General features: G+C 38.8%; 3 protein-coding genes across 7 annotated transcripts in view; 2 read left to right on the top strand and 1 right to left on the bottom strand.

Annotated features, from left to right (window-relative positions):
• Positions 1 to 24,406, top strand: part of kif20a (kinesin family member 20A) — a 119,795-nt gene that overhangs the window by 86,543 nt on the left and 8,846 nt on the right. For 2 of the 5 annotated variants that reach the window (XM_074611699.1, XM_074611698.1), the window contains 2 exons: positions 1,169 to 1,286; positions 24,118 to 24,285. In XM_074611699.1, coding sequence (XP_074467800.1) covers positions 1,185 to 1,286; positions 24,118 to 24,285 — 270 coding nt within the window. In that variant the 5' untranslated portion in view covers positions 1,169 to 1,184. Of the gene's footprint in view, positions 1 to 1,168; positions 1,287 to 22,017; positions 22,280 to 24,117; positions 24,286 to 24,406 lie in introns of those variants that run through there. The other 3 variants (XM_074611702.1, XM_074611701.1, XM_074611700.1) reach the window with 3 other exon arrangements.
• casr (calcium-sensing receptor) lies at positions 3,039 to 10,986 on the bottom strand. The gene is made up of 7 exons (XM_074611697.1): positions 10,854 to 10,986; positions 9,195 to 9,506; positions 8,803 to 9,109; positions 7,346 to 8,185; positions 7,027 to 7,257; positions 5,077 to 5,200; positions 3,039 to 4,980 (listed from the first exon to the last, which is right to left on the bottom strand). The coding sequence occupies exons 2-7, from the start codon at positions 9,446 to 9,448 to the stop codon at positions 3,845 to 3,847; spliced, it is 2,892 nt and encodes a 963-aa protein (XP_074467798.1). The 5' UTR covers positions 9,449 to 9,506; positions 10,854 to 10,986; the 3' UTR covers positions 3,039 to 3,844.
• Positions 13,698 to 20,553, top strand: LOC141753241 (cationic amino acid transporter 2). Its single transcript, XM_074611705.1, has 13 exons — positions 13,698 to 13,921; positions 14,430 to 14,492; positions 15,305 to 15,675; positions 15,893 to 16,048; positions 16,502 to 16,658; positions 16,892 to 17,025; positions 17,105 to 17,327; positions 17,576 to 17,712; positions 17,926 to 18,028; positions 18,863 to 18,996; positions 19,089 to 19,255; positions 19,486 to 19,594; positions 19,704 to 20,553. The coding sequence occupies exons 3-13, from the start codon at positions 15,306 to 15,308 to the stop codon at positions 19,844 to 19,846; spliced, it is 1,833 nt and encodes a 610-aa protein (XP_074467806.1). The 5' UTR covers positions 13,698 to 13,921; positions 14,430 to 14,492; position 15,305; the 3' UTR covers positions 19,847 to 20,553.

Genomic DNA, 24,406 nt, shown 5'->3' with positions numbered 1-24,406 from the left:
CAGCAGTGGGTAGAATTGGAGCAAATATGATTAAAAAAAGTTATTTTTATAAAACGGTCACTATATCCTGACAGTAGTGCATGAAACAAGTAATCTGAAAAAAAATCATGTGCCTGTGTGTCCTCTGGTGTCCTCTGGTGCTCCTAATGGCATCTGCAAGATTTCACAGACCGAAGGAAAACAACCAATCAGAGCGGAGCTGGAGCCTTGCCATCTCTGAGAAGCTATCAATCACTCACAAACTCTGATCAAACGGTCAAACTAGGCAGCGCTGATTAAATATGAATCAATATTCTGTTACTTTAATGCCTATTTCTCACCTCAAATATTTTCAGAAACATCTTGTAGTGTACTGTTTAGCTGTAAAATGAGGAAGTTTGTGACCCAGCAGCCATGTTGAGATCAGTTGAAGAAATACCAAGCACCGCCCACCAGCCGGAGCACAGCCAATAGGAACGCAAAATAGGAAAGCCCTTCTCTGAAATGACCTGTGATTGGCAAAATAATTTTGAAAGCCTGAAAACAGAGCCATGAGGAGGTTCAGAAATCTAGTTTTCTCTCAGAACACTTGAATTACAATATGCTAAAAGGTTATTGTGGAATTTTTGCCCAATGATGACGAAAACATTCTGCCTACTGCAGGTTTAACAGTGCTATTTGCAGCTCTAATAATGCCATGCAATTCTGACTTCAGCAATATGTAAACTATATGGATTCCTTATAGCCTACATTGGACTAAAATGTGACCAGGATTCTAATGATTTCAAGGTCCTGATGCAAATCCATAGAATTTTAACAGTCCTTGAAAGCAGCTGCATACAATACAGGTACAAAACAGGCTTTAATGGCTTTGTTGAAGCTAGTTTTGTCTTTAATAATCTACAGAAATAGAATATGAAAGCACTGCCTTATTATTGAAAATAGTGATAAATTAAAGGGGTGAAGGGGTTAGAGGAATTTGAAATTGAGTTGTGTAATATTTGTGTGTAGCCGTGTCAGTGTGCTCAGGTTCTTTATTTGAATAATTGCAGGACTTTGTCAGAGCCCTTGTTGGAAATGGATATGTCTTCTTGTCTTTCTTAGCCAGGACCGCGACTATGACAAACATTCCCATCATGCAATGCTCCCTGGTCATTTTGTCCAATATCTATCTCATCCCACCCTGCAGATCAAACATAGACAACATGCTGGTCTCTCTGCTGGGTTACACTGGCTCTGAGGACAAAGGTCCTGTCCTCCTGCCAATAGAAGAGGTGGTTGTCCAGCTGCTCCTCAGCCTGCTGCAGGTCAGTCATGATACTGGATGTCTCAGCATGTCATCCTCCTGTTGAGCGATATGGGAGGTCCTGCACCCCTCAAATGCCTTTTTACCTACTTTTTCTTGCGTCCTTCTACTGCTGAGAGATTCACTTTTGAAAAAAAGGATGCATAAATCTTTCTATTGCATGCTTTTGTTGTGCCTTGATATTATATAATTTTGTTCATTTGATTATTAGTATCTTTTTTTAATTACTATTGTAATGGTCTGATTTTTTTCACTCAATATTATTTTCCTTTTGCTTTACTGTAATGCTATTGCTCAGACTTAAGACTTTCACTCTCCCATTGCATGTGGTGGATTTTACTACAGATTTTTCCTGAGTAATATTTGCGATTCCTAAGGTGGCGTTGTCGAGCTATACCTGTTTAAGCCTTGGCTAGCCTTTAGTCGCATTCATAGGTTTAACCTAATAAGTTCCTAAAGACCTTAAGGGATATTTTCAGAGCATGAACAAACACTATTGATACGTATTTCTCTTTTTAACTCCTATTACAGGAGCCTTCACTTGACAATTATGCAAAAGAAGAAATCTTCAAATGCTTTCCTTACAGTAAGTGAACGTGCAAATGTACATACAAGTAAAAGTCCTGTGTTTAAAATTTGAATTTAATTTCGGAACTCAAATATTATCATCAAAATATACTTTATTGTTCTAATATTACTTCATATGCCAAGAGTCTTTTCTACTCATGAAATAGTCACATCTTAGTTTCTTCACACTAGACAATCCGACAGAGCGGATCAGAATAAACAGCTGCTTTCTATACCTCCTCCATACTGTGAGGACATGACTGTGTAGTGAAAGGCTTATTGCGAAAATAGCATTAACATGTGAGCTAGGCCTGCCCTGTTTGCAGTTGTCAGAGACGTGTGATAAGCAAGCTGCATACAGAGACAGTTTTCTGAAAGATCTACACTAAAATGTCCCGTAGACCTCCATCAGCATGTTCATTGCTTTGTTTTGATCAGGTTTTTTTTATTATTATTATTCAGATCTATATTTCTGAGAGAATTTGGTTTATATATACTGGCATGTTGGTTCATGTTTATTATAGTTAATACACTGTGATTATGCTTCAAATAATTCAAGTAATTTCAGTTTTGCGAGCTCTTTTGCTATGTAAAATTTGTAATTTTAAAACATTAGACATAATGTAGAAATGAGACTTTGTCTGGACGAGATCAGAAAAATACAGAATACCCCCAAAAAATCCCAAATGTAATATTACGAATGAGTATCTAAACTGGGGAGGGGACATACTGTGCGGTACTTGTTTGTGAGACTGTGATGACAGCAGGGACGCTTCCTTTATTACTGTAAGCCAAACAAGTATGTCCAATTTATTCCACACTTTGTGCGACCCAAAGGTACCCTTAATATGGCGGCATGAATTTGGCATGAATTTGTTGAGGGACTATACTTCCGTTTCTTTTGTTGTCCTGTGATTGACTGTAATTACAAAGTATGGAACATTTGGTCGACATCCTGTAATTGTGTATTTACAGTGTGAGTCATGATACATCCTCTGGTCTCACTTATGGGTTGTCCTCTGGTCAAATGTTGTTCCATGTTACCAGTCAGGTCTTTGTGCTGAACATGGTGTGTTAACATATAACATCTCCAAAGGAAAAAAAAACAACTTAAGGATCTAATTTAATGTTTTTAATTGTACAAAATCTTGTAATATTATTAATAGGCTTAGTGTACATCAGGGTTATGCTGAAAATAATAAGAGTCACAGGATTCAGGTATAGTCGCATCAAATTCAAAACCCTGTTGCTCACTTACAAAACAGAAAAAAAAACAGCTCCCGCCTACCTGAACTCCCTCATCCAGGTCTACACTCCCTCCAATGAAAGGCGCCTGGTACTCCCATCACAACAGGGCCCTAAGTCGCTAGCTAGACTTTTCTCCTCTGTAGTCCCCCGGTGGTGGAATGAGTTACTGAACTCCATTCGATCCGCAGAGTCCCTTTCCACCTTTAAGAAAAAGCTAAAGACCCAGCTCTTTCATGAACACTTCCACACCTAATGACATTGATGCTATTCATGATGTTGATAACGATGATATTGAGGATGTTGCTGATGTTGATTAGGATATTCATGATGATGATGACATTGATGGCGTGTTGATAATGTTAATGATGATGAAAAAAAAAAACTGCTTCTATCCAACCTGTGCATTGCCCCTGTGCACTTCCTGTCGGGACCTGTGTCCGATCGGACTTGAAGCTGTTGTTGGCTCTTACTCATGTTGTTCCCTCCTATCTAGATCCTTGCTTGTGTTGTACGAATTCTCAGATGTACATCGCTTTGGACAAAAGCGTCTGATAAATGAAATTGTAGAATTGTTGTAGAACAGTAGTTGTAGTACAGTATATTAGTTGGATTGGTCATTTTTCTGACAAAATGTTAAGAAAATGGGAAGATGAAAAAGTCTACATGTAAATGCATTTCAGAATAGAGTCCAAAAATACAGCCTATTAATGGGATTGATGAAGCTGATGTTTGACACATACGCTATCACATCAGAGAACTCCTCCTCGACTCCTCGAAGCTCAAGGACAGAGTAACTGTTCCACTGCCAAAGCTCACCCTCGGCTTATGCTTTCCTGAAGTCGCGTCGCAATCATTTCCGTTGGTCTTGAGGCTGATGGATGAGGACGGAGTCGAGCCAGAGGATCCACCAATGCTCCCGGACTTCTTTCTCGCAGCTGTGTTGTGTTTCAGTGTAGCTTTGGCAGCTACTTTGAAAGCGTGGGCTGCGGTGCTGCATCGGACCTCCTCGATGGTGTTCCTGGATGGTTTGAAGAGGATGATGTAGACCTTGTTGAAGAAGATACAGGCCAACATCCCAAAGCTGGATGCCAGTATAGCAATGACCTCCACAGCTGAAACAAACTTGCCGTAAGTACTAAAGTACGCAGGGATAAAAGAGATCCAAACAATGAAGAATATGAGCATGCTGAAAGTGATGAACTTGGCCTCCGTGAAGTTTTCTGGAAGTTTCCGTGACTTGAACGCAAAGAAGAAACATATAGCAGCCAGGAGGCACGTGTAGCCAATAAGAAACCCAAGAGCCATCACAGATCCCTCATTGCAGGTGATAAAAATGATCTCATCAATGTCGTGATTCCTGTAGCTGGAAGGGGGGGCGTTGTAAAGCCACACCACACATATCATGACTTGGACAAATGTGCACAGAAACACCAACAGGAACTGCAGGTTTAATCCCCACCATTTACGTTGGAGACTTGTGGGGATCTTGGCTTCAAATACCAAAAGTACTCTGTTAGTTTTCACGAGGATGCAGGAGATACAGAGGACAAAACTGATCCCAAAGGCAGGTTGGCGTAGACGGCACGTCCAATCCTGTGGCTCTCCGATGAAGACGAGGGAGCTGGAGAAGCAACAGATAAGCGAGAACAGGAGGACGTAGGACAGTTCTCGGTTTGTGGCCTTCACTATTGGGGTGTTGCGAAATCTGACATAGACTCCCATCACAAAGGCTGTCAAGACCACACCCAGTACTGCACATATGGCCAAAGCTATCCCGAATGGTTCTGTCCAGGAGAGAAACTCAATTTCCTTCTGGAAGCAGAATGTGTGGTTCCCATTGGACCAAGAGTTATATGGACACTTGGTGCAAACACTGGCATCTGTATAAATAAAGAAATCATCTGTGTTAGAACGACAACACTAGCCAGGCGTAACATTAGTAGACATGAGATTGTGAATGTGTGGCGTCTCAATACCTTTGTGATGACTGTACTCTCCATCTGAGCACTCAGTGCATTCAAAGCAGCATGTGGGCATACTGTCTATGATCCCCTTTCTGGTACCGGGCTCACAGTCCTCACTGCAATTAGAGAATGGCACCTATATAGGATGTAAACAGACAGAAAGAGCTGAAAATATACTTATAATGGATGTAAATCTGATATCAAATGTAATTGGTATAAGGTTTTATATAAAAAATAGTGAGTTTGAAAGACTACCAGGCTTCTCCTGAACTGGGTGTCTTTTGTTTTCACAGGCTGAATTATAAATAAAATGGAGGTCTACGAGAATGAATGCAGTGTAAGTTGCAAAGTTACAGGTAAAACTCTGAAATTAATCACACATGATTGTGGTTAACACATATATTTCCATTTCCATACAGATTGCACATTTGACAAGTTAGGACACGTTGTTTGTACTGTCCATATTATGCTACAACACTGTCACTGTGTCCTCAATTTTTGACATATTTCAAAACTTTTACAACATTTCATCTTCAGAATCTAAACAATCTGTGAATCAATTTTGGTAGCATTTGAACTAATCCATTAGGAGTTTTCGGAGTAATTGATTATGCAAATTTAAAACAAATTTAAAGTTATGGACTTCATAATTGACCATTGTTGCAGTGAAGCAAACTTTCTTCATATATCCTTCACGAGATGTTTTACAAAAAGATTGAAGTCCTGGAGGACCTTTTTTTTCACCTGCCTACTGGGACATGACTATACATCATGTCCTCTAAATTTATTCAAGAATAGTTTGAAGAAGAAGAACAATCCAAAGGATTCCAAGAGGATTAATAAAACATCCAGGGCCCCATTTCCCAATAACAACTTAAAGCTGCACTATTTCATTTTCATTGTGAACAATGGGTCAAATGACCTATGTTTAATGTGAAAGCAGTATAATGTAGTAGTGCAAATCCACAGATAATTATCAGCCAGCTCTGCAATTCCCCTCAGCTCTAGTACAAAGTGTTTTAGCATCTTTCATCTCATTGTTTTGGTTTTATGGCCCTCACATGCACTGTTTGGTTCACTCTCACTAATAATACCAGCTTGTTTCCAGCTCCGGTAAAACCTCTGCATGCTACCGCCCAGACAAAGTTAGCGATTAGCAAATAATAGAAGCAAGTATTTGCTAACATGATTGACATAACAATTTTATGAGGTGATACTACAGTTTGTCAATGATGTATTTACAGCTAGTTCTGCTGCCCCCAAGTGGACAAAAAAATCCAGTTGATGCAGCTTTAATGCAAATATTAGTCCCACTGAAGGGCTAAGATCACCTTAGCCTTTACATTAAAGGAAATGGGGCCCTGCAGCAATTGCAATAATATACGTTCTCAAAAATTTACATATTTTACATCGTTGCTGTGATTATCTGCTCAGAATTTCAAGTAGATCATGCCGGGAAAATGAAAAATACACCAAATGACATGAAAAAACGGAATACATTAATGTATATCAGTGGTTCCCAACCTATGTTCCTTGAAGTCCTCCCTACTTGTATCTAAGAAAAGCTGTGCACTTGGCTGTCATCACCTTCAAAGAAATTACAAATCCTCAAACAAATTCCTCGATTTCAGTATAGTGATTCAGTGTAGTCAGTCTGAAACAATCTTTCACAGCCACTACTGAAATCTAATTTACTAATAGCATAATACTAATTATATTAGTGTAGCCTGATCTTTATCTGCAACTGTGCAGAAATAATGGGTTTAAACAGAGTGTGGCCGACTAAGTAGCAAAAAGAGACTTTTGTACAAATTATCCAGTAAGTGTGTTATTATGATATTAGTTATACATGTGCAAATCTAATCCTGACAACCTCAGAGCAGTCAAATCCTGGCGCACCCACTATGATCTTTGGCGCCCCCTTAAGGGGGGCCCAGACCCATACAAAACAGTTTGACTGACCTCCGAACTGTATCCATTCCACAGAATCTTTGTCTTGTCAATGAACAGTCTGGCTCCTCTCTTGATGTGCATATTGTAATATCCGACCTCCTCAAACACCACGGAGCCATCCTCAGCAGACCTGTGCCAGTTTATAATGGTGTAATTTGCTGCCAGGTCTGCGTTCTCATCAAAGTGCATCTTCTCCCCCATACTGTTGGTGTAGTTCAAATGTCTGAGTTGCTTCAGGACCTGTGAGGCAGAATTATACATTTGGATGCTTCAAAATTGGCTAAGTTAGGTAATTAACTGCTTATGTAGTAAATGTGCAACATTTTACCTGCCACGCTTCCATTTTCTTTATATCTGCACAAGAGTTGTTGGAAAAGAGTCCTTGTCCAGGTGTGCAGGTGAGGATGTCCTGCAGGGCTTGTGCAATGGAATAAACTGCAACATACACATTATAGGAGATACGAAGGTGTGTGTAGTCCAGGTACGGGGTCTCAACGCTTGTGATATCTTCCTCACCAGTACACAAAGGCCTGAAACTAGTGCTCCCGTTCTCACTTTCTTGCTGTCTCGGGCTGTCTTCCAGATAACAGTTGAAGGTTTCTTCCCAGAACTCCCTGACAAATTCGTTGTGGCTGTCTCTTTTTGGTTGGACTTGTTGTAAGAACTCTCTTAAGCCAGGTATATGCCCTGCCTTTAGAACAAAGCCAATAGTCCCCGCCACAACATCAAGATACTCTGGTTTAGCAATAAGAGAGGAGCTAGCCCACGCTTCACTGGCTAACCAGATCCGATCTGTGATGTTTCTTCTCACCATCTCTATGATTAAAGGCTCCACATCTGGGCCGCTGGCAAACACAACGATGACTTTAGCTGTGGAGTTCTCGATCCTGTCAGCCAGTGCTTGGATTTCATGATCCTCAAAGTACTGAGAAATTAGTTCATTTAGGTGAATGCAGATGTCTCGCTCCTCCATCTCCTTCTCGAACTTTTCAATCCCTGGGCGTCCATAGTCGTCATCTGAGGCCACAGCGATGACCCAGTTCCACTCAAAGTACTCAATGATGTCTGCAATGGCTGTGGCCTGGTACTCGTCTGTAGGAATGGTTCTCATGAAGGACTTGTACTGGTTCTTGTTGCTCAGTAGGCGGCTAGAAGAGGCATAGCTGATCTGAAACGGTAAAGATTTCAGATGATGTATCAGGTTTTCATTGTGTCTTGCTTAATTATCTTTATTCAATGTAAAGATTTGTGTCATTTTGTTGATAAAACACATCATCCAGGCATTATGTTTCCTGAGGAGGAGTATTGATGTGGTACCGCAGCCTGTTCTCATTCCCAAGGCGTCAAATACCGAGGCTTTGTCACAGCCATTGGCGTTTGATACCGCCGCACAAGGCACCCTTGAGGTATGAATTGCACCGTGCGTTCCATTAACTACAAAAACCTATTCGCGGCAACAGTAAATGCTGGGCAGGAGGGCAGGTTGATGAGTCCAACAAACACGGCTTTCATCCAGGAGACCGCTGTTTGTGTCCCGTGCGTCACGTTACAATCAGCTGTTTGTTCAGTGTCATTTTCACTGTACAAACGTAGTAGTTTTAAGCCCAAATGTAGTTCTTTCCTAAACCTAACTAGAGTGGTTTTGTTGTCTAATCCTAAAGTGACGGCAAGGGTAACTATAGTGGTTTTGATGACGAAAATAAGGATCGTGACAAAGCGGCGGTTTGTGCCGAGTTGGGATGAGAACTTGTTGGGTACCGATATAGCTACTGTTCAGTTACTCACCTGAGGAATATAAAAAAGACCCAGTAAGTTTGCAACTGCTGTGGAGACTGCGGATCCAGCTGCTCCTACTACTGCAATGGTTGCTGGGATGTGATCAGTGCAGTTGCAAAATTCATCTAAATTCAGGGAGTCAATCTTATTCTGGGCCACAAAGCTAAGCGTAGCTTCCAGGGCTTTTGACACGGTGTTGCATGTGTCAAAGATCCTGTAGCCGAGGGTGATGTTGGGCAGGAGAGTGCTGCTATTGTTTATCTCGTCGATTGCAAAAACCATTGCCTGGAGCCAACGGAAGCCACGGAAATTGAACCTGTAAAAGCAAACAAGGCGTGGATTTAGACGAGTTGAGCAAACTCATCCAGTCAAAAGCATATAAAGCAGTCTCAAAATGTTACCTGACACACTGTGTGGACTCAGGCCGGGCTGCAAGGTCTTGGTCTTTGGATGCAACTCCAAAGTGTATGGGGAAAAGACCTCCGAGCAAAATATCCCCAGTCATCTGTGCTCTCTGATGGGGCCCGTAAGTTGAAATCACATAGCTGGACCCCAGCACTATCAGGTAATACAGAACCAGTCTCATCTTCCCTGTCTTTCTAATGGGTAGGATTATTTTCAGAATGAAGGTATTCTCAGTATTATCTTCTCCCATCAATCTGCCTGCTGTGCTGTTTTGTGTTATTCATTTTTGCACTGATGAGATTGTCTGACTGTAGGAAAAAGGGAAAAAACATGTCATGCTTTTGTAGTCAAATGAGCTCAAATCCCATCAGAGATTCAATATATTTCTATTAAAAATAAACATGCATGTACAAAAGGAAACTTTAGTTGAAAATGAATCAGCAGCAGTTTCATTTTCTTGTTAATACAACGATATAAACGGCATTCTTGTGCTGGAAACCGCCCAATAAACTCCACTCACTGAGCTCATTTTCCCATATAAACAGGGACAGAGGGCAACAAATGGTGTTAGAAGCCAACATGACCTAAGGCTATTACCTACTCTAGCAGGACTACACAGTTACATATGTTTTTATTGGATAGGTTGGATAGAGTTGACTGCTCTTGTAATGTTTCTAAGAACAGATGAATTTTAACATTTAACATTTCACACCTCAGTAACGTTGCAGTCATGCTGCTTGACATATCCATCTGAACCGAAATAGATTCTGGATTTACATGAGTGAAGTCACACTCTAATGACCCTCCTTCCTGCGAGTGCTCGGTCTCATGCGGTGGCCAGTGAACCCAGTCACCATGGAGAGAAGCCTGCTGCATCTGGCTAATACTGCTGGAAAAATGCTGGGGCAGAGCTGTGATAATGAAGTAACTAACGGCTGGAAGAGCCACTGTTTGCCATATTATTGAGAGAAGTTTTACGCATAGCCATATAAAATCTATTTCAATTTCTTATTGCCATCATTTTGGATGGAAAGCATATTTTGCATTAAAATAACAATTTCAAACAAAAGTAGAATACAATCATATAATTATCCAAAGTTAGTATCCAATGTCCTCCATGTCTTCTTTTTGTAAATAACAATAATTTCAAAAAAGCCCAAATTACAATTAACACAATTTCTACCTGTTCCAAATTGATAAAGATAGATTAAAACTCATTGATGTTTTCAAAGCTAAATCAGGAAAGTATTCCGACCGTAATAGGCGATTATCGTTTGTTTTAAATTACTGATTAATCCTTAATCAAAAAGTACAAATTAATTATCCAGTGTCCAATTTTAATATCCAATGTCCCCCATGTCTTCTTTTTGTAAATAACAGTAATAAATAAGCCAAAATTACAATTCACACAATTTCTACCTGTTCCAAATAGATAAAACAGTTTTTAAAAATGTTTTCAAAGCTAAGTCAGCAAAGTAATTGACCATTAAAGTATCATTTATCTTTAAATTACTGATTAATCCTTAATCAAGCCTTAATCAAAAAGTAAGCTTACTATGGCTGAACTCCATAAAACAGTTCTTTGGTGCTTTTTAACTCCAAAATAAAAACAATTAAAACATCAAACATGGAAAATAACACAGAATCAAACTTACCGCGTGAACTCCAGAGTGCGTGATTTAAATACACTTGAGATAGTTGATCTGCGGGTATACGCAGACTTTAAGGCCTTTTTTCCTAAAATATCCAGGGTGGGGAATGAATTCACTGGACAATGGTGTAAGCTTCTGAACCTCTTTGTGCAGATGAATCATTAACAGGGAGAGGGGTAGTCCATTTCCTTCAGCTAATGAAGTCTACTCACAGTTCACTCCTCCTGAACTAAAGTCATCACAACCTAAACTCGGAGAGATTTAGAAATGATCTGCTATTACCAGCGTTACAGGAATACAATGCAAACTAGCTACTTTCTAGCTAGAATATGAGCTAGACAGACACGTAGGAGACACGTTGTCTTTGTCATTAGCGTGTATTTTAAGTTGTATAATTGGATGTTTGTGTCTGTATTACTACAAGTATAATAATTTCTTTTTCAAGTACATTTTATGAAGGTATATTTAAAAAAAAGACAAATTAAGTTCAAAGTGCCAGAGTGTAATTTTATTCATTTATCAATGAAAAGCTACTAACATGTTTCTGCAACCCCAAATTCAGATTTGATCCTCATGTTATTGCTCTCCAGAGATCAATTTTCAAGGCAGGTTTAATCTTTTATTGCTTTTTGCCAGAAGAGCTGCAGCATGATACCAGGAACCCCTAGAAGCAGTGGATCGCACCATCATGTTGCTCAAACAATTAGCGGTTTCCTTATGCTCTGATGAGCAAGTCTTCAATTTGTTGCTGAGCAGATGTTTCCAGTGAAAACAATTTCACTTTACAACATGTTGACTTATCTGTGACACGACCCAACGCTGTGTCCGTGACACATCACCCACGGGAGATCCTAAAATAAATAGTCTGCACTCTAGAGTTCTTCATAGTTTCTTTTTTTTTTTCTATCACATATCTTTATTGATTTTGAACATAATACATCACTTTTCCAAAATAGGTTGGTTACATCTTTCAAGTCTCCTTCGAGACATCTTCCCCTCATTCACCCATATACCCACCCATGAACTATGAGCCCTCGGTGTTGATAACAACAAAAAATGATAGTTTACAAAATTATAACAATAACAAAAATAAATTACTTGTATACATATATACAAATCCCCACATGCAGAAATGCGTACCTACACTGGTACATGTCAAATTTAAGAAAATACGTTGTCAGGTCTTGATTACAAAACTGTAAGGTATAAATCCCATATTTCATGAAAGATATCACTTTTTTGTTAGATCGTATATGTAAGCTTTTCACACTTTTCCAATGTCTAGCTATAAGACGCTTCGCTTAACTTGCGTTCTTGAGTTCTCAGGGCTTTCTGGGATAAAACCAAGGATACAAATCTCTGGGTTTACAGGGATTTTTTGTGGATGATGTTAGAAATTGTGTCGATTATTCCTTTCCAAAAGTTTTCTCTGTTCTACATTTTATACCATTGTCTGGGATATTAGGATTGAATTTATTGAGTATTTCAGGAGTTATATACATTCTCATAAGCCAGTTATATTGGATCAATTTAAATCTAGTATTAATAGATAACGTTTGTGCTTGATAACAAGCCTTTTCTCATTCATTCTCTGTAATATCTGTCTGAAGATCCTCTATCCACACCATTCTTTTATAATTTGAGGATTCTCTGAGAACGCCTTTACCAGTTAACTGTATAATAGTGAGATCTTTAGCATAGGGGCCTGATACATGCCAAATCTTCTATGGCACTTAACGCATTGATGTGGCTAGAGCGAATGAAACTCCGTCTTTGGAAATATTTATACTTTTGTTTCAATCATCTTCACAGCTGAAAGAAGAGTTTAATTAAATAAATAATTAAGAATTAATTAAATAAAGAAAAGCACATTTGGACCAACATGCAGACCTCAACTGTTTGATCAGCAGCTGGAGATTCAGAAGTGTTTTCAGAACATGCTTTAGCAGAGCTGGAAACACTGCCCTCATGTGGAGGATGAGGCCAATGATCAAACACATTAATCAAGATTTAGTAGAAGAGTTTGTTTTGTGTATTAAAGATTACTGAAAGGGATTTCCAGATTCTGTAGTTGCCATATCGCCATTCTTTGTAAAGTTACTATAGTTCTAACCGAAACAAATCACTTTCTAAAAATAATAATAGAAGTCTCTGAATATAGTAAAGAGATGACTTTTTTCAGTTAAAAAAGCAACAAAAAGAGTAGCTGATGGACTTATAGACTCAACAGATTTCAGGACTTTGAGTTAGAAAGTGCAGTTAAAGCTGAAGTTGGCGAGATTGGATCAAATATGATTTTTTTAAAAAAAGCCTGTAAACAGAGCCATGAGGAGGTGCAGAAGTCTAGTTATCTCTCAGAACACTTGCTCAGAAACTATGCTGAAAGTTTATTATTGAATTTTTGCCCAATGATGCCAAAAATATTCTGCCTACTAACACTTTAACTGAAAATTACAACACGGAGTGAAAAGGCAAAAGTGTGATCACAAATCATCAGCTTAATTAAACTTTTTGATGGGTTGTGCTGTTTTCACCAGGCATTGATTTTTTTTCAGCCCAGATTTGAATACGATAAAAATTATCTGAAAAAGTCTAAATCATATTAACTTTGAGTTGAAATGAATTATAATGAGTTGTTAAACATGTTTTTTTTGCATATAGTACAGATTTAAATGATTGAATTATACAACAAATAAGTTATTTTATGTCACTCCCACAGCCTTTTCTTTGTGTATCATTTTAATCAGTTTTGTAGGAGCTGTTTCATTAGTTTGATTATTTCATTATTATTATTTGTTACTTATGTTGGTTTTTGTAGACACTAGGGGCACTAAGCACCAAACCAAGCACTTGTTAGCTGAAAGCCAGGACTAATGATGAAGGTAGCAGGTGTGTCAATGTCAGGTGATGCACCAGGAAGGGACATGGCTTGGAGCAAGAGAGAGGCAGCATGATGAACACATGTGTGTTTGATTTTGAACTGGAAATGAAATTCAACCTAATCGGGAATCTTGACTTCTCAATTGCCTGAGTACAACCCAACTAAAATGGTGCATCAGTGGCCTTCTGTTGTAAGTTTATTTTAGAAGAAAACCTTTTTGACAAATAGCAACTATGAGTTTAATTATTAAAAGCAAAGTGACAACATTATTTACAGTTTTCAGCAGGTTTCTAATTGAAATGGCATGAATGGTTATTTTGTGTACTACTTAATATTGCTGTTTTTTAATATCAAAATTAGGACATCAAAAATTATGGAGAACAAAATATGTTTTAATGTCAATCATTATTTTTATTCTTAATTATTAATCACAAATGAGTGTTTTTAATTCATTCATTCATTTTAAAAATGTACAAAAAAAGTGAAAGTTTAAAAGCCTCCATCATATAATTTACACACATACATGAAGAAAGTGCTTTATACAATTTATATAATTGTTTGACATGCCAGAAGTGCCCTCAAACAAATCATTCGGATCCTGTCTTGCTCAGAAATGACACGTATGTCTGAAATGTAACATAACCTGTCAAAAATGTTGAGAAGCGAAGAGTTCACAGTGAATGGATTTATCCTCACAGATAGTGTGTGGTCTGGGACAGATCAAAACACAGTCACTCACACGGCAGCATTCAGCTGAAAAGGTAAGGATGTCTTTCTTATAAGAGTTCAAATATAATCTACTGGATATGATCTCAGTTTGTTAGATAATATGATTGTTTTTTCAGCTCTAAATGTCTGCATCATTTTGAAATTAAAATTATTACCTGACTTCATCTAGTCAGTGACGAATCATCGATACATCATGTAAATAGTAAAAAAAAAATGTACAGTAGTGAAGCTACCCACTTTAAATTCTTCCTGTTTCACAAACACAGGCCCTGCAGTAAATAATCACAGTGTCTGACAAGGACCAGTAAAACTTGGTACTTGTATTCAACAATGTTTATGTCTGTACAGTGTGAGTAAATTACTCACTGTGGGTGTTAGAGTGCTTGTAGCTTACTGAATGTGATGTACAAGGTGATTATTTCTTATAAATTGTTCGGCTAAAAGACTTCCTTCATTACAGCAGCACAAACTGTAAAATCATATGGCATTGTGAAAATACAATCATGTAAATGTAATTACTTACAGTTTCAAACTATTGAAGCATTTTTATCAATAGCTGACCTTTTTCTCAAGATTTCTGCAATACAATTCTAATGAAATGGACTATAATGAGACAAATACTGCAGATCAGGATAACATTTAACTTGTGCATTTGTTTATATGTGTCTAATATTTTGATTTGACATTTGATTTGGAAATGTAATTACATTTAACATTTTCTAGAGAAAATGCTATTAAACCACTGTCTACTGAGACATTTTCTGGCTTTGTCTTTAGGCTGTTTTAAATTGAAATATACTTTGTGCTTCAGTCTTGTGTCAACCTTGTCAATCCTAATTAACAGGATGTCTGGTGCAAAGGTACTGCTGTTCCTGCAGAGCCTGTCGCGTAGGAAACCTCTGGAGCCCGAAGGAGAGGTGTCCAACTTTCGGCGATGCCTGACCACCCTCGACCTGGTGGCCCTGGGGGTCGGCAGTACGCTGGGGGCCGGTGTGTACGTGCTGTCGGGAGAGGTGGCCAGAACCGTGGCCGGGCCCAGTATCATAATCGCCTTCCTGATAGCAGCGGTGGCCTCCATCTTTGCAGGACTTTGCTATGCTGAGTTTGGAGCTCGTGTTCCCAAGACTGGCTCTGCCTATCTCTACAGCTATGTGACTGTGGGAGAGATATGGGCTTTTATCACTGGCTGGAACTTGTTGCTGTCTTATGTCATAGGTAAAGATAGTACCACTCTGAATATGTGATGGACGGATGTTTAATAGTCACCTTGGAAAAGTCTCTTTAATAAACACTTCTTCTCAAATGAGCTTCAAATCTATAATAAAAATGTAGTTTGGATTTTTATGGTTGCTTATAACACTGGTGGCCCATTTATTGAGTTGCTGTTAATATACCTATGTTGTATCTCCTTTTTTAAAAAACTGTTTTTTAGGGACGTCAAGTGTTGCCAGAGCATGGAGTGGGACCTTCGATGAGCTCGTTGGAAATGTGATTGCCAACTCTCTAGGCAAACAGGCTGCAATGAAGTTACCTGGATTGGCTCCCTACCCAGACTTCTTTGCAGCTGGCCTCGTAATGCTGTTGGCAGGCAAGTTTCATAAACTAAACCCCTGCGGCTTGTTACCAAATATCAGAATTTATATATATTCTAATTTATATGTGGAAAAAATGAAGGCAAAAAACAATAGATAATCACATTTTATAATTGTCCACGGTGCTCTGTGTGATATCCAGAGCATTAATATAGAATCTAACAACTATTTGCTATGTAAAGATATAGAGGAGTAATGTCTACCTGAGCAGAGAATGAAGTCAGTCTCCCTCTGTGGGTGTTGTAGGCTCCTCGATGCTTTGTTGACATAACCCAGCCAAACGTGCATGCTTTTAGTGCATGTTCGTGCATGTGAGCTTGCCCCACAGGCAATAATAATGCTCCCAAACTCGCATTTAGCACCTTTAATGTATATAGAGTGTCTTTTTAGAAACAAGTTTCCATTGTATTTATGATCAACTTTATATTTTCTGTCTGTTTGCTTTCTAGGGGTTCTTGCGTTTGGTGTTAAGGAGTCAGCTATTGTAAATAAGGTTTTTACAGCAGTTAACATCCTGGTGTTGCTGTTTGTTATTCTCGCTGGATTCATTAAGGGGGACATCAACAACTGGTACATTGGTGAAGAGTCTCTCGAAGATGGATATGAGTATGTGTTCTTATTTTATATATATAATGAAAAACACACCAACATGTAATGACTTGACTGTAGTATTACTGATGTTGTGCTTTGCTGTGTTTAACAACAGTATTGTACAGTAATGGTATTTTTCAGGCTGCTATGTTGACCTTTCTTGCAAAATGTAGGTTTGATAAGTAGTTATCATTCAGTTTGTTGATTATTGTTGCATGACAAAGCATCACCATGTCTTCTCTTTACAGAAACTTCACATCACTGAATGACACCACCAGAATTGGGAGTGGAGGATTTTTCCCTTTTGGCTTTGAGGGAACATTAGCAGGAGCAGCCACATGCTTTTATGCATTTGTTGGATTTGACTGCATTGCCACAACAGGTAATTTTTTTACACAGAGAGGATGCAGGGGCATAGCATGATATAAACGACAATACAATGATGATGTGTTTTTCCTCAGGAGAGGAGGTTCAAAACCCCCAGAAGTCAATCCCCCTCGGCATCGTGGCGTCCCTCCTCATCTGCTTCCTGGCGTACTTTGGTGTGTCTGCAGCCCTGACCCTCATGATGCCGTACTATTTGCTCAGTCCTAACAGCCCATTGCCTGTGGCCTTTACATACATCGGTTGGGGCCCTGCAAAGTATGTAGTGGCTGTGGGATCCCTCTGTGCACTGTCCACAAGGTATGAAACACAATGTGCCATTTACAAACCCAACTCAACTCTGCAAATCGAAGCCAAATCAATCAATCCCCTTAATTAAATTTTCAATTTCTATAATACTTTAATTATCATTGTCCTTGGCTAACATGTAGAGTGCAGTACATCCTGTAAATTAAGATCATTAGATTCACTATAACAGATTAAATCAGAAGCAAATAACACGAGTCACTAAGTGGTTATTGATGAGTTATTTGAGCTTTTCCCCACAGCCTGTTAGGATCGATGTTCCCGATGCCCCGTGTCCTCTTTGCCATGGCCAGGGACGGACTGCTCTTCAGCCCTCTCAGTAAAATGAGTGACAGACAAAGTCCTGTTATAGCGACCCTGGCTTCAGGTGTTGTAGCAGGTAAAACTGCCAAGTCGTAACCATTTGAAATATTTTCTCTGTATTTTTCTGGGAACTTTAGTTAGTTCCTGTTTTGGTTTTGTTATATAAATCCCCTCCTGTTAACCAACCTCTGTGTAAGCTATAGTGGAAATATAATTTATTGAAATGAGTATAAAAGGAAATTATTTCAGTTCATGTAAATTATTTTTATTATTATTCATGTCTTTTCAGCTATCATGGCGTTATTGTTTGACCTGAAGGCGCTGGTTGACATGATGTCAATTGGAACCCTCTTCGCCTACACACTTGTTGCCATTTGTATCCTCATATTAAGGTATGATTCGTAATAATGAAAACATGTATTACTCTAATCTTAATAGTCACTATGTTTGTTTGTGAATAAGCTCATGTTTATGAGTGGTGTTGGTCAGGGTTGTGGGTCAAAAATGGTTAATGAGCTTGTAGCACACTTTGATCAACTGTCATTATATCAGCTGGCAGATACTCTGCAGTTTCTACATTAAAGGGATAGTTTGGGTGTTTTGAAGTGGGGTTGTAGTACGGGCAAGGGAGTAAAGCAATGTACTGTGGACGGGGACGGCTGCAAAACATATTTTAACAAAAAAAGCATAGATAAGTTTCCCTTTCAGTTCAGTTCCCTGTCGAAACGGGCTGTCTGAAGGCAAGATAAAGCAGTGAAAATATTCTAAATATAGCGTACACTTAAACTGATATTGATTTTATTAGGTGAGCCTTTCTTTTAGGTGGCTAAAATACGTTTTGCTGCCGGCCCCGTCCACAGCAGTACATTGCTTTCGTCATCTACTGTAGGTAATACACTGATTATGGATATGTACTTCTTACAACCCCACTTCAAAACACCCAAACTATCCCTTTAAGAATGAATTTTTCTTCCATTTAACTACATTCACTGATAATGACAAAAGATCATTAAATAAGATGACATTGGCCTGATGTGTGCTGGAAACAATAATAATACATGACAGGGATTCAAATAAATTGATTTGAACCAGGAAAAAAACAAAGAAACAAGAATAAAACCTACTGAAACCCCCATTTTAAGCCAGAACTATATGAATATATAGAAATAAATGTTTTGTCAACCCAATGCTTGGGTGCATTTATTTATATTTCCTCACTTTCACAGGTACCAACCAGACCTCAGCGAGGAGTCAAGTTTCAGCAAACTAGAACCCTTTACAGTTCCTGGAGTATTATTTCCTCCTTCACAAGTCACTTCACGAACATCAAAAAATGTGTCTCTTTTAACTGTTTTTATTAGTAAGTGATCTTAACATCATCCTTAAATATTATACAGCATGTAGATGATTTCCATCGTTAATAATCATGTGAATTTACATTGTTCTTCTCAGTCTTTTTAGCTATCATCCTAAGCCTCGTCATATCTGGGGCTGTCAACTCCCTGCACGCCCTGCAGTGGTGGAGTTTACTTTGTGTCTCCATCATTGTCCTGATGCTGGTCCTCACTACCCTGATCATCATGAGACAACCACAGAATACAACCAAAGCTGCTTTCATGGTATGTCTAATCTATCTTAAGTGCACATGTTATGATACTTTAATATGTATTTCAGCCATTGTCATTACTAAAATCATACACTTTGATTAGTTTAAGATTAAGTAAATAATTGCCAACCAGTAACATTTCATATATTTCTTGCAACTGTAAACTTCTAAACAGGGAAGTTGAGTATTTTTTCATTGCTTTGATATTATTGTCATAATGTTTCTGCCCTTTCATATGCACAGGTTCCTTTTGTGCCATTGCTTCCTATTTTCAGCACCTTTGTCAACGTCTATCTTATGGTTCAACTTGGATCAGACACATGGATCCGCTATGCAGTGTGGATGGCAGTAGGTATGTGAAGAATATCACTATAAAATACACATTTTCATTTTAAGCAAAGTGTGCAAAAGCATCAAATAAGCAAACATGACCATAGGAGATGTAACTTTTCTTTAAACAGGTTTAATCATCTACTTTGGCTATGGTGTTCAGCACAGTGTGCAGAAACAAAGGCTCCAAAATTCAGACAACCACGTCAGTATTCACAGCATCGCCACCACTATGGAGCAAAACTTTGAACCGGGACAAGACTTTAAAGGCTAAATGGTGTGACATCATTGATTTAAATGATGTAAGCATTCAGTGGGCGAATCATGAAGTGAAGCTAAATGCTTTCATTTTAATAAAAATTTGGCCAGTGTTCATTAATGTCCTAATAGTGTTTGTTTCATGAATTCAGAAAGTTAAATATAAAAGCAATACTGTGTTTTCATTTTACTGTTTCATTTATTGATATTGATATATCATAGGTTAGAGTGTGTAAGATTTTACAAAGAATAGAGCAATGTTTGATGTTGAAGTGCCTCTACTCAAGTACCTTTTTATAGTCAGGACTCTGTCTAAGTGCCAAAAGACAACATTTAGCTCATATCTGGGAGGTAAGTGTTGTAAATATATACGGCTCTTGTGATGTGTTATTAATTATTTTGTATACCTTACGTCAGAGAAATTATAGTGTTTCGGTTCCCTGCATTTCTTTTATAGGAGACATGGTCATATTACTCACAATTACCTCACATTTATGCAGTTTTGCTGTTTCATATTCATGTATGACATATTATAGGCTATTGCCAGTGGCAGGGATTTCTTTTGTTGAGCTCCTCGACAGTTTGTCCACTGCTCTTAATATAGCCTAATCTCCACATCCAGTGTTTAATGTATTTGTATCACTTACTATTATCATGTAAAATGTAACATTTTTGTGGTATGCACATGAAATAAACATATTTTAATTTTAGGATAAATCTCCACTTTCTGCCTCCTGTTACTTCTACTTTCAATACAAAATAACTTTCCCCTCCTACCCTCATGCCAAATTATGTCCCCTTTCTCTCTTTCTTTCATTTTTTCTTTTTTGACTTTCTTTCTTTCCTAAACCTGCAGTAGGCAGAACGTTTTTGGCATCATTGGGCAAAAATTCCATAATAACCTTTCAGCATATTGTAATTCAAGTGTTCTGAGAGATACAGACTGAAGCACCTCCTCATGGCTCCGTTTTCACGCTTTAAAAAATCACATGTCAGGAAACTGGCCAATCACAGGTCATTTCAGAGAGAGAGCGTTCCTATTGGCTGTGCTCCGGCTGGTGGGCGGTGCTTGGTATTTCCTCAGTTGATCTCAAAATGGCTGTCGGGTCACAAACTTTCTCATTTTACAGCTAAACAGTACACTACAAGATCTTTCCGAAAACATTTGGGGCGAGAAATAGGCACTACAGTAAAAGAATATTGATTCATATTTGATCAGCGCTGCCTAGTTTGACCGTTTGATCAGAGTTCACGAGTGATTGACAGCTGCTCAGAGACGGCAGACTTCAGCTCGGCTCTGATTGGTTGATTTCCTCCGGTCTGTGAAATCTTGCAGATGCCATTAGGAGCACCGGAAAACACAGAGGCACATGATTTATTTTCAGATTACCTGTCTCTTGCACTACTATCAGGATATAGTGACCGTTTTATAAAAAATATTTTTTTTTAATCATATTCATTCATATCATTCTACCCACTCCAGCTTTCAGAGATGCTTGTGTATTATAATCCCTTATGATAATGTTGTCAACCCATGACCACATGTTTTGATAAAATGCCACATTTATTTCCAACGGGTGATAGGAACTCATGAAAGGCGTCTTTGTTTAAGGAGGCAGAGTTACAGTGAGGCGCTTTAGCTAGTGGGAAACGGAAGCTTTTCTGAAGCACTGATGGTTCACTGTTTCGAAGCATTTCATTACAACGAGTTTATTGAATTTGATTGAGACTTGATTGACTTGATTTGATTGAAGACTGCACTCTTCCATGGTAGCTCTAGGGGTCATCATCACATATGTTCAGTTCTTCATAAGCTCTGAGGAGAAACTTTGAATGTTGTCCTTTCATTAGTCTTGAAGCACTGAGATGATTGTCCACAAGGTCCCTTTTGAAAATGGAAAATAGGGGTTTCATTTTCCTCCATTTGGATGCATGGATGAAAAAATTTGCCAGCAGTATCAGATTGTTCAATATCAAGTCACTCTTAATGTCCTTCATGTTAATACCAAACACAATATTTTCTCTTGTGAGAGGGGCAAGTAGTTGGATTTTGGTTGACATCCAGTCCTGTAAATCTTCCCAGAATGCCGCAGAATATACACAGTGGAAAAACAGATGCTGCTTTGAGAGGTCGACGCTGTGATCCGTAGGCGCTTAGAGCGTGACGTCACTAGTTTTAGCCAATCGGTGAGTCGCTCTGCAGGCGGAGCGCATTGTTCAAAATCCAAACGTAGCACGGTGAAACAGCTCAGCTGAGGTGCGTCAGAGGGCTCCGAACTCGAGGAGAAGGTAGTGCTAGTTTCAGGTAGCTTTAGATTTAACCCGGTATCTCCGGTTTTAGTCAAGTACTTGAGTTTTTGGCGACCTACTCAGTAATTTAAGAACATTTAACGTTAGCTAACGTAACGTTACTGGAATCCACGCGCTCAACACACGTTCCACATTCGAGGTAATTAAACTAATCTTTGAACCCTTCGATGCTAACAACAACAATGAACCTGTTACTCACGATACAACTGTGATAATGCATGTTGACAAAGCTAATAGAAAGGCTTTTATTCAGCTAGCCGACAGTAGCATGCTTGTGTTAGTTTGGTGGGAGGGAGCACATTTACAAAATGTTCGAACAGGTTATAAGCTTCTCGTGCACGTTCAAACGTTAACTTTACGTACTGACGCACTCACGTCGTGTTGAAACATGGTTTGACTGAAATTCGAATTCGCAGATATGAACGACAATTAACTGTGCTAAACTGTGAAACATCTTAACGTCCACTAACTGTGGGGAGAGTTAAGCCAGCTTATGTTAACGATGCATAACGGTTACAAGTTATGATTATTACCTCGAGAACTTGAAATGTCTTACATAACTATTTGTAAAAACATTTCATGCAATTCATCTAAACGTAACTGTTTCTGTGGGGGACTACCAGTACATAGCCGGAGCCATGCTAGTTATTTTTTACATAACTGTTCGTAGACCATAAATGTATTTGTGCTCTGAATGCAGCACATTTCTCTCCATGTGTTGTGTTCACTGCCACTGCTGAGGTTTGGAGTTTGCAGGACTGCTTAAACAGCAGAGAAGCCCAATGCTGTCAAATCATTTTTTATTGATTTCAATAATGTCATTCTTCTGCACCAATACTAAACTTGTAGTAGGACGTGTGATAGCCTGAGAAATCATGTTCCTGTTAGACTAGTCTTTGACTATTAAGGGCAAAGTAGTCTTCAACCGGTTTCTGTGTTTACTCACCTTGTCTCATGATGACACACCCTTATTTTAAGCTAATCGTCTCATAACAGTGAGTTGCTGCATATTCTTTAGTGATGGCCCAATTGGAGGTTCCTTTTTGTGCACTAACATTTTTATTTATTCATTTCTTTATATAGTATCCTGATGTATCATGAGCCTATATATGCTAAGGGACATTACAAGGTGGCTTTTACATTTAAACAACATCGGTTGACATCAGACTGAACTGATGTGAATGACTGAGTTAAGCCCCTCATTGGTCAACCACTGTATTCTGCTTCCTTCCTGCAACAATAACCAACAACATACAATGTTTATGTACAAGTCAAGTGTTTCTGTAAGTCATAAACAAATAGAAGTAGTGCAAAGGAATAAATGTTGAATGGGTAATGTAATAGATTACTTTGTAAGGCTGTCCTGAATACCATTTTTGGGCTTCGAAGCTTTGGTGAGAAATAGTCGAAGCTTTGCAATGCATCGCAGCTGATTTGGTCTTCTGTCTGTCTCCATCTCCTCCGTTTCAGTGCCTGGGACAGTGCCACTGCCTCACTACTGTACACACACACACACCTCCACACCTAACAAACAGCGATGTCCATTTGAGAATAACTAAGAATAATTAATGTTGAATTGGAGTAATTTTGTGGGAGTAGTCCTTTTTTTTTATGGACTATTTTGGGTTTTATACATTATTATTACATCCATCCATTATCTGTAACCGCTTGTCCTAATCAGGGTCGTGGGGGGCTGGAGCCGATCCCAGCTAACATTGGGCGAAGGCAGGGTACACCCTGGACAGGTCGCCAGCATATATTATTATTACATACTTATATAAAAACAAACAACAACAAAAACACAAAGCATTCGAATACTGATTTAGAGGTTGATTACCGTGGCAATGGTCGAAGCTTCGAAGCATTCGGCTCAGCCCTATGCATTTCCTGGCTCACAGCCAGGTTTGAAACAGGTTGCCATTACTTCGTACTTTGAATTACGTCACACTGATTACAATATGTCTTCTTGTTAAACAGGTAAGCATGGCGCTGTCCTCCCCATATGGATGCCCCTTTGATGAGGACGAGGAAATGGCTGTGTTTGAGTCTACGGCAGCAGAGCATGGAGGCCTGTCCAGACCACGTCTACCTGAGATCTCTGTCATTTCCCCCGGCCTGGACACCCGGCCTTCCATTACAGAACCGGTGAGCGTCGACAGGAGTATGTCATTTTTGTGTTGCAAGGTACACTGTGGAGTTTAAATTGTAAACAAATGAGGTTCACATTCAACATTTCTCAACAAAACATGTGAATCCCTAAAGTGTA

Source organism: Sebastes fasciatus, chromosome 16 (genome assembly GCF_043250625.1).
Source record: "Sebastes fasciatus isolate fSebFas1 chromosome 16, fSebFas1.pri, whole genome shotgun sequence".
Classification (NCBI taxonomy): domain Eukaryota; kingdom Metazoa; phylum Chordata; class Actinopteri; order Perciformes; family Sebastidae; genus Sebastes; species Sebastes fasciatus.
Note: the sequence above shows the minus strand (reverse complement) of the source record. Positions and strands in the feature narration are given on the sequence as shown.

Bases quoted from the DNA above. Each gene is read 5' to 3' on its own strand.
- casr (XM_074611697.1), bottom strand. From the start codon at position 9,448: ATGGGAGAAGATAATACTGAGAATACCTTCATTCTGAAAATAATCCTA. The intron at 7,258-7,345 runs GTAAAATGTTGC...TCTGCCTCACAG, and splicing joins AGAAAATGGAAGCGTGGCAG to GTCCTGAAGCAACTCAGACA. The intron at 5,201-7,026 runs GTCAGTCAAACT...CATCCTATATAG, and splicing joins GGAATGGATACAGTTCGGAG to GTGCCATTCTCTAATTGCAG.
- LOC141753241 (XM_074611705.1), top strand. From the start codon at position 15,306: ATGTCTGGTGCAAAGGTACTGCTGTTCCTGCAGAGCCTGTCGCGTAGG. The intron at 17,026-17,104 runs GTAATTTTTTTA...GTTTTTCCTCAG, and splicing joins TGACTGCATTGCCACAACAG to GAGAGGAGGTTCAAAACCCC. The intron at 18,029-18,862 runs GTATGATTCGTA...TCACTTTCACAG, and splicing joins ATTTGTATCCTCATATTAAG to GTACCAACCAGACCTCAGCG.